Genomic DNA, 20,059 nt, shown 5'->3' on the forward strand with positions numbered 1-20,059 from the left:
TTTATCTTTAGCTCCAGATTGCAGCATCTTTGTGTCCGTCTGCTCCAAATAGGAACTCATTTCTGAGTCCTCTCTGGCCCTGAATATTTTTCTTGAGCCTCTTATCTTATTTTCTGTTACATTTGGCAAATGGCTCAGCTTCAATGCTTCTCTTAACATTTTTGAGTAATTAAAGTAAAACTTCTTTCACACTCTTTCCCCCAAACATTTCTCAAGGTAATTTTGAAACTGTGAAATGACCATTCACTACTCACTCTAATCTAACTTTCCCAGGTGGGATGAGATGCCTTTCCAACACCTCCAAGTCATTCCTTCTGTGGAGGCACAAGAGACAATCTTAAGCTAAACACAATCTTAAGCTAAACGCAAAGTGCTGAAGAAACTCAACAGGTCAGGCAGCATCTGCGGAAGGAATGAATCTGAAGTCTGAAGAAGGGCCCCAATCCAAAACATTATAGGGCCTGTCCCACTTAAGCGATTTGTTTTGGCGACTGTCAAAGTTGTAGCAGATCGCCAAAATTTCCTTTCCCCACGACAAGGACCACGACAATGCCGAGTCAGGTCGAGATTACACTGTTTTCGGAAATATCGCGAAATTCCCAAGCTGTCAATGCTTCTCCGGCGTCCTAATTTTCGCTGAAATCACTGACAAGTCCGTAAATACTTGAGAGTTTTGAACTATAACATCTCGTATGGGTTACTTAAAAACCAAGCTTCACTGTGACAAGGCATAAACTGGATTTACTTCCAGTTTACTAAAAGCATTATTAATTTTTTTTTTTTTAAAGTGGTTAAGTGGATTTTTGTGAAAAGTGTGTGGGCATTCTTTGAAAATGTACGGGAGATGCATATCTGGTTTCTCGGTTGCCTATCTGGGTTGGTAGCCCACTTTAAATGTAATGGCTGATGGCCATAAACATTGCGAAAATTCCCACGCTTACCTGACTGTCAAACTGTCGCCTCCAATCTACCTGTCAAATGTCCTGACGGTAAATAAATTGGTTAAACACAAGCATTTTATGGTATTTGGAAATGACTTTACTAATTTTAATATTATGTGCTTCTAACTGCATCTAAGAGAACCTCACAAACCTGGGGACAGCATGGGACAGCGACCGCAATAAGCAACGATACCTGGCGACAAGCCAGCTGTCGCCGAGAAATTTCAAACCGGATGATTTCTCAGCGACGCGCTGAGATCCACTACGATTTTTGGAAGACTCCTCACGATCATGCCCGCGACACCCCGGCGAACTGTCGGCGACAGTCTAGTTGCCGACAGTCGCCTTAAAATTGCCTAAGTGGGACAGGTCTTTACCTGTCTGTTCTCTCTGCAGGTACTACCTGACCCGCTGAAGTCCTCCAGCAGTTTATGTTGATATTGCAAACACCAACTAAACATCAGACTATGGACTGTTGTGGTTGCTCTAGGGACTTTTTTTTTTTTTGTTTTGTGCTAATATTGGATTTTATTTTATTATCTATTGAGGACGGTGTTTACAGACCTGTTATGCTGCTGAAAGTAAGAATTTCATTGTTCTGTTTTGGTACATATGACAATTAAACACTCTTGACGCTTGTTTTGCTAATTCCCACCATGGCAGGCTGAATATACAGTGGCATGGTCAGTTACTCTCAGCATTACTAAATGGTGCAGCCCCACCCCCTCAATCCCAACAGTCCACTTACCAACATGGAAACATTACAGAATCGTGTTATATTATACAGCTGGAAGGCATTCAGCCAGTGCCGATGCAAGCGTTTTGAAAATGTTCCAATTCTTCTCTTTTTTATTCCTCAAAGCCTGCAATGAGCTTTGCTTTTTCCAGTGCTTCAGTAATTTATTTGTGAAAGCTATTATTCTGAATCCAAAACGCTTCTAGGCAATATGGGAAAATATTCTAGGTTACCACAGGTGTGTGCGTGTCTGTGTCTGTCTGTCTGTCCTGATTTCTTGTCCTATTAGCTCAATTCTGTGTCCTCCGGCTGTGACCCTTCCACCCTGGATGTGGAATGTCTTTATCATGTTATCACTAAAAAAATACCCCAAAAAATATTTTCCCCTGCTTACTACTCTGCTGTCTTGGCCTGATTTTCTACGTGACAATAGTCCATTTCAATGTAATGCAACATTCAAAGACTTTGAGACACAGTTGATTATTATTCCTCTTTGATTGCAATTCAAATAGAGTTGCAAACTTGCATTAATTCTAACAATTTTTTAACTCAAAAACCTCCTGTCACAAAGTCCACTTCCTTTCATCAAGTTGACAACTCAGCTTTGCAGTGTTCTGGAGGTTGTGTTGGAGGTAATGTAACAGTACCTGCCCCACTGCAGCGGTGTTCAACACATGTTTCTGTTGGAGTGACCCAGTGAATAAATGGAAACTGCTGCAGGAATACAAGGCAATCGGGAGAGGGGGAGTGGGGCTGTTGGGTTAGTTTGAACCTGATGGGCTGAATGGCCCAACCCTGTTACATTAAGTGAGCTTCTTTGTGCAGAAGGAATTTGCACTCAATGGAGAGATAGCATTTTTTTAAAGAAAGTGCTGTGAAAATTTTGGTTAAAAATACTACTTCCTGGAAATGTTATATTTCTCAGTTGATAGCGTGATTACAAGAGTGTGAGTTTACACCGGTAATCTGATAACAAATTGACAGAATGCTGGAAACGATCAGCCGATAGGTAGTTTTTCTGGAAAGCGAATGTATTTCATTTAGACCTCTTGTCATAACTGAGGATATTTACTAAATGACATCTATATACTAAAACTCTCGTTTGTTATCTTGTTTGTGACTGAACTTCAGCCAAAACGGTACACGATAGCGCGACAATTTTAGGCCCACCTTACTCACCATTGTCACTTGTCAAATTTACCTGAAATTTGTTTTAGATGCAACCAGGATGTGGGTACTTTTTTACACTCCACATGGGCATGTCCGAAGGTAACTCCTTTTTGGAAAGACCTAAAAAACCTTTTGGAACAATTGATGAATAAGATCATACCATTGGATTCTAGGTTGTTTTTATTGGGAGATACTAAAGGAATATTACCAAGATTAATTTTAGATAAATATCAGGAAAGATTTCTCAAAATAGCAATAGCAATAGCAAAAAAATGTGTGGCGGTCACTTGGAAAGATCACAATGAAATAAGAATGGCAAGATGGTATGCAGAAATGCGTAGTTGTATCCCATTAGAATAAGCTACTTATAATCTGAGAAATAAATATGATTTCTTTTTGAAACTTTGGAACCCATTCACTTTAAAACTAGGATTAAGAATTGGAAATATTTAACATTTAATTCTAGGATTGTTTTGATACCACTAAAAAGAATTTAATAAGAAATTAGCCGGAAGTGTTTCCTTCTTGTCTCCAGGTTTCCTTCTTTCTTCTTTATTTCTTTCTTTTCTTTTTTTAATTTAAAATTTATTTATTTTTAATCTTTCTTCTTCTCCTTTTTCCTCTTTTTTTCTAACTGGGGGTGGGGGGGAGGGGGGTTGTGGGTGGGGAGATAATACAGAACAATACAAGTATAATCGAATTTAAAATGTAAACTTTACCCCTCTTAAGTTCTGCTTAAATGTCTTTGACCTTTCCACCCTGGGAAAGAGAGGTTCTGACTATTCTTTCTGAACATCTCAAAAATGTAAAAAGTGGCAGACAGAATTGAACTGACAAGAATGCAGTGGTGCATTTGGGTAAGTCAGACTTGGATTTGTGCAGTGAAAGGTACAGTCATGGAGAGTGTTTTTGAATAAAGAGCCTCAGGGTAAGGTACACTGAAAAGTTTGCTGAAGGTGGTGACACATATAGACAGGGTGATAAAGAAAGAAAATTGAACCAGTTCCGCTTAAACTTGGTCAGCACAGATGAGTTGGGCCGAAGGGCCCGTTTCCATGCTGTTTGACTTTGACTCTATGAAGGCAATCTTAAAGGCAAAGGCTGAAGGACATAAATAAGATCGATCAAAGTTCAAGGCAAAAGGGGGGCGGGAATGGGTCGGGAACAAAATATGGGTCCAGAGATGTTCCAGTTAGTATCTGCTGCAGATCTACTCGAGTCAAGAGTGTTTTATTGTCATCTGTCCCAAAACAGAACAATGAAATTCTTACTCATCGTGTTTACTAAATTGTCATCAAAATCTTTTGTGTATGATTAATAGAATCAACATCAGATATCATTGAAGTCTTGAGTTCAGTCTAGGCTGTACACTATTACATCAGAAAATAGTTTTCTTTTAGCTTAGTTTAGTTTAGAGTTATAGCATGAAAATGGGCCCTTCGGCCCACCAAGTCTGCGCCAACTGGCGATCCCGCACACTAACACTATCCTACACACTAGTGACAATTTACAATTTTACCAAGCCAATTAACTTACAAACCTGTATGTGTTTGTAATGTGGGTGGAAACCGGAGCTCCCGGAGAAAACCCACACGGTCACGGAGAAAACGTACAAACTCTCCATGCAGATAGCACCCGTATTCAGGATTGAACCCGGGTCTCTGACGCTCGAAGGCAGCAACACTACAGCTGTGTTACTGTGCCGCCCCGTTGTGTTCTTCAAAGTCACGTTGAGTCATTGGACTAGTGTTGGCAATGGAAGGGACTGGAGATTGAGCCCAAGCTGGCCACAAGGTCAGATTCCTGTTTACACACTGACTGGAGATATTCTATGCAGCAGTCAGCCAATTAAAACGTTGGGGAGGGAGCGTTGTGAGCAGCACATGCCATATATTATGTTGAAACAAATACAGTTAAATCACTGCTTCACAGGGCAACAGTGTTTGTGGCGACTGGGAGTGGGAATGGAGGTGATTTAAAAAACTACGTTGCATCATCTGCATTTCCACAGAACAATGCTGGATCAGTGAAGATTTGGCATTGATGAATGAGTGTTCAGGAAGTCATGGTCCTTTGGGAATGCTGAAAGGGGAAGAGTAAACAGAGTTTAATTGTCATATATATATACTGACCACAGTACAATACTGCAGATTAGCAGGCCCATAAATGCAACAATGCACAGATAATATATAACATTCAAAAATACAATAAATTAATATTGTGGTAACTATAATAGTGCATTAACCATGGTTCATAATAGACATTAGACAATAGGTGCAGGAGTAGGCCATTCGTCCCTTTGAGCCAGCACCACCATTCAATGTGATCATGGCTGATCATTCTCAATCAGTACCCCGTTCCTGCCTTCTCCCCATACCCCATTGACTCCGCTATCCTTAAGAGCTCAATCTAGCTCTCTCTTGAAAGCACTCAGAGAACTGGCCTCCACTGCCTTCTGAGGCAGAAAATTCCACAGATTTACAACTCTCTGACTGAAAAGGCACAGTCCGGTTTCCTCCCACATCTCAAAGATGCGCACGTTAATTTGCCTCTGTAAAATAACCCCAAGCGTGCAGGGGGTGGTTGAAAAAGTGCGATAACTCAGAACTAGTGTGAACAGGGGATCGACGGTCGGCGTGTACCCAGTGGGCCAATGTGCTTGTTTCCATGCTGTATCTCTAAATCTAAATTTAAGTCCACCAAATATCCTCGTTGCTGAGGTTAGTGTTGTGCAGTGTTCAAGAGGCTGAGATGCCGTGCGTGGATGTGAGGGTTGCCTAGAAATTGGTAACAACATGATTTTCCAGCCGAGGATGACACGGGGAAGTGGTTCTGATACGGTTATGTGCATGAGCCTCAGGTGTAGCTGGAACCTTGTGATTCTCAGGTGTAACTGGGACCTTGTGAGCCTTAGTTGTAGCTCGCACATTGTGAGCCTCAGATGTAGCACGGGTTGTAGCTCAGAACATGAGATCTCGCAGCAGTAGTTACTGCAGGAGGTGAGAGTCCATGGTGAAATTGTTGGATGTAAAATCACTTCAGAAAGGTCAATGTGGGGTTTCTGATTAGTGCTGGTGTGGGAAGATGTGGAAAATGATGTGTGTTCAGCAGGGTAACCGTGCAATCAGTCGGCACAGACAGGAAATCTGTGGGCGTGATGTTTTTTTGAAAGGCTGATGAACAGCTATGACTTTAGAGTCACCTCTTCCCCCTCCCTCCCCATCCAGGTTTTCCAGGATTATACCCAAGTACCAACCTGTGTGTGCATTTACAGCAGGAGATCCCAATTCAGTGTGAAATCTCTTCCTTACTGTTTGCTAAGGATGGGCTGAACAAGTTTTTTTTAGAATGAAGTGGGTAAACCTTTTCAGCATAATAAAGTCACAGGCTGTTGCACTTCAGAGTATCATTTCCCATTTTAAACTGCAGCCAAATGGTTGGCAAGTCACCATTTCACAGACCCATCAGTCAGTTATTCCACTTAATTGTGGAGGTGCCTGTCTGCATTAAGGCAGGGTTATGAAGAGGTTATGCTGTGCATGATTTGTAGCTGCTTGGGTCTTGGTTGCATACTATAAACCAAGAATGGTGGAGTGGTGATATTGGTCTGAATCTGAACACAGAAGAGGCAGGATAAGGAATCGGTGTGCAGAAAGGATTACATGGAGTCAAGTTTACTGTCATAAGCTTCAGTACAGTGAGGTACAGGTATAATAAATCTTGCTTGTAGCAGCATCACGATATAATCTTGCTCTAAATCTTGAAGCTGAACCTTGAATTGTGTGCCACGTTTTAACATACTGCACAGAGCAAGTGGTGTAGATGGTGGGAGGTTGATGTTGGAATCCCATGCATGCATCCACTGTGAGTAAACAAATTGTAGTAGGAATTGTCGTTACTTCATTGTCACATGGACCTAGATACAGTGCATACAATCCAGTAAAATCATACTATACATAAGTACAATCCTACATAAGTGACAATTGAATAGATTTCTAGTGAGGCAGTACACAAAGAGTCGCCACATTTCCAGTAGCATCTTGCAACTGTCAAGTATCAAGTTCTGAGGTCTCATCTTGGCCTGAAAGGCCCGTTGTCCTGCACTAGGCCGGTGACGTAGGGGTTGGCCATGCCTGTAGACGCTTTGTGTCATGAGATGAGAGGCGGCATGCATTCTGGAATATATTGCTCCTCCTTACCAAGCGTCTTGGCTCCAGGCTGTGGGAACGAAAATGTTTAATACATAATCGAGTCCCAGATGACACAACATGTCTGGACAGAGGAGGGGATTCAAATTCCTCAAAGCACAGACAGATGGGTGCGAGTGCAAATGGAGCTTTTTTCGAAAGTCAGAACAAATAGCAATGCAACATTCCATCAGTACTACACTGATTTGTTGTGTGAGATAATGTGCTTGCATTGCACAGGAGTGAGCCACCTGCGTGTTGAAATAGAATAATTGCCTCTATACTTGTTCCTAAAGGCAGAGCATTGCTTTTTCTTTCTTGGACTGATTTACCATCTGGGTAGCCAACTGAATTGATGTAATCCAGTTTTGTCACTGTTTCTGCAGTGGAGTGAGTGCTCAGATCCCATTGCTTCCTGGGGTTCAGTCAGGCCAGTATTCTTTACTCGCTTGTCATTCATATCTATCATCCTTGCTTCTCCCCACTTCCGCACTTCCTCAGTAACAGCCCATTAGAAGTCGGCGAGGAATTTGCTGTGTGTGATTTGGTGTATTTTACGAGGATATTGCCAAGACTTCAGGGCCTGCATTATGGGGAGAGGTTAGGCAAGCTAGGACTTTATTCTTTGGAGCGCAGGAGAAGGAGGGGTGATCCAATAGAGGTGTATAACATCATGAGGGGAATTGATAGGGTGAATGCACAGTCTTTTACCCAGAGTAGGGGATTCAAGGACCAGACGACATAAGTTTAAGATGAGAGGGGGAAAGATTTAATAGGATCCTAAGGTGCAACTTTTTCACAGAGGGTGGCGGGTATATATGGTGTGCTGCTAAGGGAAGTAGTTGAGGCAGATAGTATAACAACATTTAAAAGATACTTCGACAGGTACATGGATAGGAAAGGGTCAGAGGGATATGGGCCAAATGCTGGTAGGTGGGGCCAGTGTAGATGGGACATCTTGGTCAGCATAAGTTGGTCTGAAGGGCCAGTTTCCATGCTGTATGCCTATGACTAACTGCCATTGCATGAGCAGTTAGGTAACACTCATAACACTCGAGCTTGCTCTGCTATCCAATATGATCCTAGTTGATCGTCTAACTTCAGGGCTGTTCTCTCCTCTATTCCTTAATTTCCTTGCATTCTACAAATCTAATGATCTTGGTCCAGCAATTGGCCACCCAATTCCAAGGATTCACCGTCCATTGCTGGAAGTGATTTCTTGACCTGATGATAAATGGCCTCTCTGTCCGATGACCTGCTTGTCAACTCTCCTGCATAAGGTGCAATCTCATGACATTTACCTGATCAATCCTGTTCTGAATTTAATGTTTTGGAGAATTCCTGCCACACCATAAAAAGTTCCATTCTTGCATATAACAGCTTTCTCTTGTCTGAAATCAAACAGGTGAACCTTGGTTCTTGGTGGCTTTGAATCATCCATCACCACTCAGAGCTTGTATGTGTGTCGGGTTGGAGTTTAACCTTTATTTTTTTTCTTTCAGTGTGTCGTCAGTTTGCAGTTCGCGAAGATCACAGCCTTGCCCACAATCTTCAGGAACAAGAGAGTGAGTATTATAAAAACACTTTGCTGCAGCATCACAAAGCCCATTCATGGGTAAACTGTTTGCCAACTGAAATATGTCTGGAGATAAAGGGCTGTTGCTGATTATTGTGACTCTAATGTTGTCAGAGTGAAGGCATGAGATAGTAGATGTTGGAATGTGGAGCAACAAGCAATCTGCTGGAGGAACCCAGTGCGTCGAGCAGCATCTGTGTTGGGGTAAGGGGGAGGGCATTTATGTTGGGGTTGAATTGGCAACATTTTGGGTCGAGCCCTGCAATGCTCTCAGAATGTCCTGAAATTCTTTAAAGAAGGAAGCTCACAGTCCTTACCCGATCTGGACCTATGTGTGCCTCAGTTCCTCACCAACCTTGGTGATGCAGCAATAGAGCTCCTGCCTTACAGCACCGGAAACCCAGGTTTGATCCTGACTACAGGTGCTATCTGTACGTTTCCCCTGTGACCATGTGAGTTTTTTCCGGGTGTTCTGTCCAAAGACGTACAGGTTTGGAGGTTAATTAGCTTTGTTAAAATTGTAAATTGTTCCTCGTGTGTAGGATAGTAATAGTGCATGGTGGTGATCGCTGGTGGGCCGAATGACATGTTTCCTCGCTGTATCTCGAAGCTAAACTAAACCTTGTTAACTCTGAATAGTCCTCTGAGGTGGCCGACTATATTGATGTAACCCAGTTTTGAAGAAGCTGCGGGCGGCACAGTGGCGCAGCGGTAGAGCTACTGCCTTACAGAGCCAGAGACCCGGGTTCGATCCTAACTATGGGTACTGTATGTATGGAGTTTGTACGTTCTCCCCAATACCTGTACGGATTTTCTCCAAGATCTTCAGTTTCCACCCACACTCCAAAGATGTACAGGTTTGTAGGTTAATTGGCTTGGTATAAATGTAAAATTATCCCTAGTGTGTGTAGGATAGTGTAAGGGTGCTGGGATCGCTGGTCGGCAAGACTCAGTGGGCCGAAGGGCCTGTTTTCTTGCTTCTCTAAAACTAAAAACTAAAACTATAAGAATCCCGACCTGAAACGTCACCTATCCATGTTCTCCAGAGATACTGCCTGACACACTGAGTTGCGTCTGAACTTTTTGTCTTTTTTGTAAAACCAGCATCTGCAGTTCCTTGATTCCAAACCTGTTTTATGTCCATTTCATACTGCAATTTGATAGCTTTGATTTTGCCATTTTCTTTGTGAGCTATTTCTTATTTAAAATAAGTTAATCGGAACTGTGGTATTGGTGATACACGTGGATTGTTGTATCCTCCTGTAAATTTGTTCCTGGAAAGTGAGCAGAGTTCTAATCCTTTGCTGAGTAACGCGTGGGGAGCTCATGTCACCCCCAGCTGCTCCAAGATCTCAAATATTATTGAATGTAGGTCAGGTCCTCAGTTGGTGCACAGCAGTGCCAGTCACAGATCTGCAAACATTTGATTTGTGAATACTTTGATTTGTGAAAGGAACGGGTCCTTTTCGGAATGGCAGGCAGTGACTAGTGGGGTACCGCAAGGCTCAGTGCTGGGACCCCAGTTATTTACAGTGTATATTAATGATTTGGACGAGGGAATTGAATGCAACATCTCTAAGTTTGCGGATGACACGAAGCTGGGTGGCAGTGTTAGCTGCGAGGAGGATGCTAGGAGGCTGCAGAGTGACTTGGATAGATTAGGCGAGTGGGCAAATGCATGGCAGATGCAATATAATGTGGATAAATGTGAGGTTATCCACTTTGGCGGCAAGAACAGGAAAGCAGAGTATTACCTGAATGGTGAATGATTAGGAGAAGGGGAGATGCAACGTGACCTGGGTGTCATGGTGCACCAGTCATTGAAAGCAAGCGTGCAGGTGCAGCAGGCAGTGAAGAAAGCGAATGGTATGTTGGCATTCATAGCAAGAGGATTTGAGTTTAGGATCAGGGAGGTTCTACTGCAGTTGTACAGGGCCTTGGTGAGACCGCACCTGGAGTATTGTGTGCAGTTTTGGGCTCCTAATCTGAGGAAAGACGTTCTTGCCTTAGAGGGAGTACAGAGAAGGTTCACTAGATTGATCCCTGGGATGGCGGGACTTTCATATGAATAAAAACTGGATTGACTAGGCTTGTACTCACTGGAATTTAGAAGACTGAGGGGGGATCTTATAGAAACATATAAAATTCTTAAGGGGTTGGAGAGGCTAGATGCGGGAAGATTGTTCCCGATCTTGGGGGAGTCCAGAACCAGGGGTCACAGCTTAAGGATAAGGGGGAAGTCTTTTAGGACCGAGATGAGAAAACATTTCTTCACACAGAGAGTGGTGAGTCTGTGGAATTCTCTGCCACAGAAGGTAGTTGAGGCCAGTTCATTGGCTATATTTAAGAGGGAGTTAGATGTGGCCCTTTTTGCTAAAGGGATCAGGGGGTATGGAGAGAAGGCAGGTACAGGTTACTGAGTTGGATGATCAGCCATGATCATATTGAATGGCGGTGCAGGCTCGAAGGGCCGAATGGCCTACTCCTGCACCTATTTTCTATGTTTCTATGTTTTGCATAAAACATCTCATGGGCTGCACACTCTACATATGAGCCAAAACTAATCCACAAAAATATCCATTTTAAAATATGTTAAACTGTGGAATTAGGTAAAAACAGAGTATTCCACTTTCAATTACAAATCTTTGAAACACGAGTGCAGGTTGGGTCAGTCCGTTCAGAGTCAGGACCTCAATGATTGAGCCCGCACATGTTTGGGCAGCAGGGGCTATTACAAAAAGCTGTCATTAAAATGATCTCAGTGGGAAATGGTTTAAACTAAAATCTTCATATTTACTTCAAGCGCTCAGACTTTGTGGGAAACCGAACAGGCAAATCTGGAAGGACGACACAAGGCAAGGGACTGCTGGTACTGGAAACGGGAGCAAAAAAAGCAGAGTATCTGGAGGAACTCAGCAGGTCACAGTCAACATTAGCATCAATGAAGGGTCCCAACTTGAAACATTCTCTGTTCATTCTCTCCACAGACATTGAGTTCCTCCAGCAGCTTCTTGTTTTACTGCTGCAGGAAAACATCGAACGTCCTCAGCAGGTTAAGTAGTTAATCTGTAGAAAGAAAAGCATGTAACATCTCATCAGAACAGGGAACGGTTAAGTGACAAAGTACATTAGGATGCAATAAAAGTGAGCAAGAGAAGAGAATGATAAAGGGGTTGTGTTTCACAGAGTGGAAAGCAGGAGTGATTAAATGGCAATAGGGTATGAGACAAAGCAATGAAACAAGACTAAATGGGGATGAAATTGGGGATCCATAGCCTATCAAAAATCCCACTCACCTGTGCACACCAATTACCTGCTACGCTTTGACCTGCCGCTCCTCCCTTCTGGCTTTCATCCCTCTCCTCCCCTACAATCAGACTGTGGAAGGGTCCCGACCCGAAACGTCACCTATCCATATTCTCCAGAGATTCTGCCTGATCTGTTGAGTTACTCCAGCACTTTGCGTCTTTCTTTTTAAACCAGCATCTGCAGTTCCTTGTTTCTATATTGTGTCTGAGGTTGAGCTTAGAGTCGATGTTGTAATGTGCAGAGTTGAAAGTCAAGGTGCTTTTCAAAATTGTTTTGAGGTACACTGGAACCGCAGGAGGTCGTGGTAAGTGGGTGATGGAAAGTTAGTGTTACTTGTTAAGACACATGGACGAAGAGGTGTTTTGGCAAACAGTCATTCAGTGACTGGGCTTTCCGAGGAGTGAGCATGGGTTCCTCCCTTGCCTCCAAAGTCACCAGATTTATCATTTAACATTCAACTATGCAACTGCCAGTGCATTTCATCTCTCTCCCTCTTCCGCTCAGTATTTCAGTAATGCCCTAGCCCTGGAGATGACGCTTGCTTCACTTAACTTGTTCCAGAAAATTATCAACATTGTAAAACCACTCCAGCTGAGAAAAACCTGGCATCTGGCACTAAGGCCAGTAGATTGAGAAACTCAGAAGATTTCAAAAATGTCCTTGAAGATCTGTAATCTACAGCGCTATGGAACTAAAGACTGAAAGTTAGGATGAGGTTGGGTCGCTGTTTTCCCTATTGCTAAAGAGACGATGGGGTGAATGGTGTCCTGCATTGTGACACGTCATCCATATACCAAGGCTGTAGATTCACCATCTAAACCAAGGCTGCAGATTCACCATCCATACACCAAGGCTGAAGACTCACCATCTACACACCAGCTGTAGATCCACCATCTACTCCAAGGCTGTAGATTCACCATCTATACGGCAAGGCTGTAAATCCATCATCTACACACCGGCTGCCGAATCACCACCTACACACCAAGGTTGCAGTACAGTCTATGAGAATGCAGTGAGGTTCCCCAAACTCTCAAACCCATAGCCTTTGCAATCCAAAAAGATGAGAGCTTCAGGGTACAGGAACCGTCTCCACCTGCAGTCTCCCCTTCCAGTACCACACCACCCCAACTTGAAAATATATCACAGGTCCTTCCTGTTGCTTGGTCTAAATATCAGACCTCACCCCTGGCCCATCAACAGATGAACTGGAGCAGTTAAAGGCAGTTTTAGATAGGCAGTAAATAATGGCCTTGAAACTGTGGCTGGATCTTTAAAAATGAACATTAAGATATTATAAAAGTTATGCAGGAGCCAAGAAATTCTGGGCTGTCAGGTGAGCCTTTAAGCCAAGCCCCTGTCTGAGGTGAATGTGCAAAGTCTCATTAGTGTAAGAGCAGGTATTTCAACTCAAGGTAGCATTGCAGGAGATGACTCTTGTTCAGACTGAGAGTCAGGAGAGAGGGAAACTAGAGCTATGAAAAGGCACAATAGTGAGGAAAAGCACCTTTTCATATCTCAAGTTTCCTTCTTCCCTGACTCTTGATCTGAAAAAGGTCTCGACCCGAAACGTCACCTATTCCTTTTCCCCTGCGATGCTGCCTGACCCGCTGAGTTACTCCATCATTTTATGTCTATCTCCAGTGTAAACCAGCATTTGCATTTTCTTCCTGCACATTGCATGAACTGAACACTCACTGCTTGCAGCACCTTGCTGTGCACAACCAGTCTGCTGAGTTTGCCTTTGATAGAAAGTCCACTTCAAAATGTATTTTATAAGTGTATAAACACTTATGTGTTTTGGAGCTTTTCTGATACTGCAAAAAAATTCAACATGTACTTCTGATGTGTGAGCATTACGACGATGCCAGAGATATAACAGTACAATGAAGGGCCCAGAATTTCTTGTTCTTTTTTTCCGATAAGTACATTTCTGCTTGGGATACCAGGATGCATTTTTTATGTCTAGTTTCCTGAAGGAAAAGAGCTCCTTCCGTCTCAAGTCCAGCTGTGAGGACAAAGAACAATATCTTGGGCTCAGTGCCTCTCCGTACTGCACAAGGCAATTCAGTCGGCATGGACGAGTGGGGCCTTGGACCCTACACCAGGTTACAATAGCAGCTCAGATGCAGCTCCCCCCTGGCAGACTGGGTTTTGTCCCTCCAATCTACGAGTCGCAATGGTGGAGCAAATGGGCAAATTCAGCCTTCCAAATCTTCCTCAGACCTATGGTTTGTTTGAAAGTCTTCGTGCTGACATTTTGGAAAATTTCAGATTCGAGGAACTGCAGATTTAATTGGACTATCGGATTTCAATGTTATATCCTGTACTAAATGTTATAGCCTTTATCCTTTATCTGCATTATGGATGGCTTGATTGGAATCATGAAGAGTCTTTTATTTGACTGGGTAGCACGCAAACCAATGTTTTTCACTGTACTTCGGTACACATGACAATAATAAATTAAACATGCTGGTTTATAAAAAGAGGCATAGTGCTAGAGTAACTTAGCACAGGGGTGCTGTGTAGCCTGCTGAATTACTCCAGTATTTTTTGTCGTCTTTTATGATTATTTCAGTTGAAACAGTTTGAATCGTTGGTATTAGCCAGTGTGAAATATATAAATATATTTTGTCATTAAATAGGCGCATGATTGAGATGTAGAGTTGTTTGCGTGTTTGGTGAATGAGAGGACATGTAATTATAACTGTTTTTTTGCCACTTTCCTAGTTGAGCATCACCTGGCATCGAACGTGCAGCGAAACCGCTTGGTTAAGAATGATCTGCAAGTGGCCAAGAAACTGCAAGAGGAAGAGAATAGGAAAGCCCAAATCCGCCTTCAGAGGCACCAGCGAGAAATGTAAGCAATGGTGCATCACTGCTTGTAAACAACCGTGAGGAAATGGGCGAGGGTGCAGGTACAGACTGCTTCAAACCTCCCTATCACCCGTCACTAGGGCTGATCAACCAAATCAGTACTCTGTCCCAGCTTTCTCCCTGTCCCCCTCAGGGGGGAAAACCATCTTTCATTTGACTACATTTCATGAGTTAGCTTCATGGCAGAGAATTCTGCAGGTTCACCACTCTGACAGTGGAGGCCCAACGCAAATTGGAGGAACAGCACCCCAAATTTTGCTTGGGTAGCTTACAATCCAGCAGTATGAATATTGACTTCTCTAACTTCAAGTAATCTTTGCTTTCCCTCTCTCTCCATCCCTCCCCCATCCTAGTTCTTCAACCAGTCTGATTGTCCTCCTGATTAAATTTTATCTTTGTATGCTTTGTTGTCACCTTCCCTCAGCTAACAATGATCTATTCGATATTTTACTTGATCTTCGTCCCTTTGATCTCTCGGTCTCACACCTTACCTTTCCATATCTCTGTGTCTCCCTCTCCCCTGACTCTCAGTCTGAAGAAGGGCCTTGACCCGAAACATCACCCATGCCTTCTATCCAGAGATGCTGCCTGTCCTGCTGAGTTGCTTCTGTACAAAACTTCTAATCATCTTAGTCTTAAATGGCTTCCTCCTAATTCTTGGACTCTGACTCTAGTCCTCAACTCTGAGCCATCAGGGACATCCTTCCTACATCTAATCTGTGCAGTCCTCTTTGCTTCATTATTTTCAGTGAGACTCCTATCTTAGTCATAGAGTCATACAGTGTGGTAACAGGCCATGCAGCCTAACTTGCCCACGCTGACCATCGAATCGAGTCCCACCTGCCGGCATTTGGCCTATATCCCTCTCAACCCATCCTATCCATGTACTTGTCTAAATGTTTCTTAAACATTGGGATAGTACCTGTCTCAACTACCTCCTCTGGCAGCTTGTTCCATACACCCACCACCTTTTATGTAAAAAAAAGTTACCCCATGGGTTCCTTTTAGATGTTTCCTCCCTCACCTTCTAAACACTTCTAAACTTCTTGTCTTCTCAACTTTGGTGAACATAAACCCTCATGATAGTTTCTCTCACTTGTTATGAATCTACCATGAATCCGCCCACTCCCTCAGTTTGCCCACTTTCTCTGTACCGTCTCAAGCCTACCACCCTGCTTTTGTATCTCCACAAACGTGGAGACTTAATTCCCTCAACCAAATGATTAATAAATATTGCAATCGGAAAGAGTTCAGGCAGGATATGGGGAACAAAGGGTGGTTTAGATGAGACCATAATTTGACTTTGAGAGCTTGCAGGAGATGACTGCAGAGGAAGGTGTGGCCTTTCCTGCTCTTTCAACCACTCAACATACTTCACACGCTGCGACACTTGCCCTTCCACTGAGATTAGGGCTTGGGGATCCTTGTGCAAGCTTCCAGCATTAAACTATTGGGGTAAAAATGACAAGTTGTCAAAATCATTGACCAATTCGTGCTTGAGGTTATATTAATGAATAAAAAGTTAGACAATAGACAATAGGTGCAGGAGTAGGCCATTCGGCCCTTCGAGCCAGCACCGCCATTCACTGTGATCATGGCTGATCATTCTCAATCAGTACCCCGTTCCTGCCTTCTCCCCATACCCCCTGACTCCGCTATCCTTAAGAGCTCTATCTAGCTCTCTCTTGAATGCATCCAGAGAATTGGCCACCACTGCCTTCTGAGGCAGAGAATTCCACAGATTCACAACTCTCTGACTGAAAAAGTTTTTCCTCATCTCCGTTCTAAATGGCCTACCCCTTATTCTTAAACTGTGGCCCCTTGTTCTGGACTCCCCCAACATTGGGAACATGTTTCCTGCCTCTAACGTGTCCAATCCCTTAATAATCTTATACGTTTCGATAAGATCCCCTCTCATCCTTCTAAATTCCAGTGTATACAAGCCTAGTCGCTCCAGTCTTTCAACATATGACAGTCCCGCCATTCCGGGAATTAACCTAGTAAACCTACGCTGCACGCCCTCAATAGCAAGAATTGCTAAAGTTCTTTAATAACACCTTCATTCAGTGTGACTGTGCATTGATTGTAGCAGATTCCTGGTGTAGCCAGTTAATAAAACATTATTAGTGTTATCTCAGACCTCTGCATTGGCTCCAACATATGTCCAATCGCTTCAACAGAGCATCGTACATACTGCAAAGAGCTGTGATCATTCTGACCAAATCCAGCTGCAAGTTGCGTGCTCCATCTCCTTAACTCGGAATTTAAAATTACAGTCACAGCATTTGACAATACAGTAGCTGGGATTTAAATAAAGAAATTCCCATCCTGAACATAATAGTTTGTATCAGGGCCATGTTCTTTCCCTGTTCTGACATTAAACTCCGTTCAGGGCAGGAGGGACTAATCTGATGTTTGTGCTAGTATCAGGAGTACTTGCTAAGATATAACTGTTTGGGAAATTGACCAAGTCACGTTGATGTATTCCTGGGGATATGTGTGGATGGCTGGCCATGTAGTGGGACAATGTTGGCAGGGACCGTTGACCTTAACTTGGATTGGATTTACCCAAGGAGAACATGGGTTCTCCCATCGGGAGACCTGTGTCCATTATTAGCCTCCTTACTCACAGGAGGGATTTTAATATTTGTTCTTGTACAACCCCTGCAGGTTCTACTATTTCATATCAGTTCCTACATATTTAAGATGAGAGGTTCTATTAAGTCTCAGAGATTAAGGCAATTGAGAATATGGCCACACTCTCTTTGCCCCACCAGGTCCATGTTGACCATCAATAAACAATAGACAATAGGTGCAGGAGTAGGCCATTCGGCCCTTCGAGCCAGCACCGCCATTCAATGTGATCATGGCTGATCATTCTCAATCAGTACCCCGTTCCTGCTTTCTCCCCATACCCTCTGACTCCGCTATCCTTAAGAGCTCTATCTAGCTCTCTCTTGAATATATTCAGAGAATTGGCCTCCACTGCCCTCTGAGGCAGAGAATTCCACAGATTCACAACTCTCTGACTGAAAAAGGTTTTCCTCGTCTCTGTTCTAAATGGCCTACCCCTTATTCTTAAACTGTGGCCCCTGGTTCTGGACTCCCCCAACATTGGGAACATGTTTCCTGCCTCTAATGTGTCCAACCCCTTAATAATCTTATACGTTTCGATAAGATCCCCTCTCATCCTTCTAAACTCCAGTGTATACAAGCCCAGTCGCTCCAGTCTTCCCGGGAATTAACCTAGTAAACCTACGCTGCACGCCCTCAATAGCAAGAATATCCTTCCTCAAATTTGGAGACCAAAACTGCACACAGTACTCCAGGTGCGGTCTCACTAGGGCCCTGTACAACTGCAGAAGGACCTCTTTGCTCCTATACTCAACTCCTCTTGTTATGAAGGCCAACATTCCATTGGCTTTCTTCACTGCCTGCTGTACCTGCATGCTTCCTTTCAGTGACTGATGCACTAGGACACCCAGATCTCGTTGTACATCCCCTGTTCCTAACTTAGACAATAGACAATAGACAATAGGTGCAGGAGTAGGCCATTCGGCCCTTCGAGCCAGCACCGCCATTCAATGTGATCATGGCTGAACTTGACACCATTCAGATAATAATACTCACTTATACTAATTCGGGAGTAATCTAAGTCAACTCTTCCAAATTCTACTGCCTCTCCTACCATGAGGGACAATTTATGGAGGCCAATTAACCTACCAACCTGCACATGTTTGAGATATGGAAGGAGACCAGACGGCTCAGTGTAACTCCATGTGGTCACGGAGAAAGTGCCAACATCACGTAGATGATACAGCAGGTCAGATTGAACTTGGTTGCTGGAGTGGTTAAGGAGCAGGTCTACAAGCTATAGGTCAATTCACTGGATGAATTTAAAAGAGAGTTAGATAGAGCTCTAGGGGTTATCAAGAGATATGGGGAGAAGGCAAGCACGGGTTATTCATTGTGGATGATCAGCCATGATCAGAATGAATGGCGGTGCTGGCTCGAAGGGCCAAATGGCTTCCTCCTGCACCTATTTTCTACGTTTCAATGTTTCTAATTCAAGAATAATCAGTTTGTGGAATCGATCATAAAGTGAGGAGGCTGAGTTGAAGTCCTCTTAAGGATAGCGGAATGAGGGGGTATGGGGAGAAGGCAGGAACGGGGTACTGATTGAGAGTGATCAGTGATCAGCCATGATCGCATTGAATGGCGGTGCTGGCTCGAAGGGCTGAATGGCCTACTCCTGCACCTATTGTCTATTGTCTATTGTTTCTGCTGCACCACGCACCAGAGTCTGAAAAAGGGCTCTGATCCGAAATGTCACCCATCCTTTTTCTCCAGAGATGCTGCCTGACCTGCTGAGTTACTCCAGCACTGTTTGTCTATCTGCTGCACCATGCTTACCTCAAGTTCCGTGCGCTCCTGCCCTCCCTCCCTCCCTGCCTGCCCTGCCTCCTCCCTTCCCCGGCCACAATCCATCAGTTGTACCTTCACTCAAATAATTTTCATTCTGATTCATTTTGCACTTCCTAATATTACCGCCTGCCACACAGTTAAACAGCCATCAAGAGTGAAAGGTGTTACAAACTGTTTTCACCAATGAATTGGGCGGATCACAGGTACAGAATGCGGTTTGTTAATACAGTCATCGGTTCTAAAGTCTTTAGAATTGATAAAAATATAATATCTAATTTAAATTTCACGTGCACAGCCAAAGTACAACAGCAGGAGAAGCAGTTTAATTGGGCAAATCAAACGACAGGGCATGTGGGATTCTGATAAATGGTACAAAAAGTGGGTGCCATCTTTCACAAAAAATCATGCATGCAAGAGTGGAGTTGCAGGTTTGGAAAACTGTCACTGTGATACCCATGTTCAGAAAGGATCAGAGGCAAAAACAAGTCACCATATGGTTGTTAGCTAACTGCCTATTGTTAGAAAAGTGCTGGGACCAATTACAATAGAGTGTTAGAAAGTCATAACCTGATCAAGTGGAGTAAGCACAGCATGTCTGACAAACTTAATGGACTATAGAGTCTCACAGCGTGGAAACAGGCCCTTCGACCCATCTTGCCCATGCTGACCAACATGCCCCATCTGCCTGCGTTGGGCCCATATCCCTTTAAACATGTCCTATCCATGCACCTGTCTAAATATACCTCTGTGCGTATTTTGAGGAAGTATCAGTAAGACAGGTGAGAGCTAGTGGATGTGACATATTTGGATTTTCAAAAGGTATTCAACAAGGTTCCACCCA

The 20,059-nt window shown here is 43.5% G+C and overlaps 1 protein-coding gene across 2 annotated transcripts in view; it reads left to right on the plus strand.

Moving 5' to 3' along the window:
• ccdc50a (coiled-coil domain containing 50a) overlaps nucleotides 1–20,059 on the plus strand; it is an 81,549-nt gene that overhangs the window by 18,272 nt on the left and 43,218 nt on the right. For both annotated transcript variants that reach the window (XM_078410580.1, XM_078410581.1), the window contains exons 2-3: nucleotides 8,537–8,599; nucleotides 14,647–14,776. In XM_078410580.1, the coding sequence (XP_078266706.1) occupies nucleotides 8,537–8,599; nucleotides 14,647–14,776 (193 nt within the window). The remainder of the gene's footprint in view (nucleotides 1–8,536; nucleotides 8,600–14,646; nucleotides 14,777–20,059) is intronic.

The sequence above is a fragment of the Rhinoraja longicauda genome, chromosome 13 (assembly GCF_053455715.1).
Source record: "Rhinoraja longicauda isolate Sanriku21f chromosome 13, sRhiLon1.1, whole genome shotgun sequence".
Lineage (NCBI taxonomy): Eukaryota > Metazoa > Chordata > Chondrichthyes > Rajiformes > Arhynchobatidae > Rhinoraja > Rhinoraja longicauda.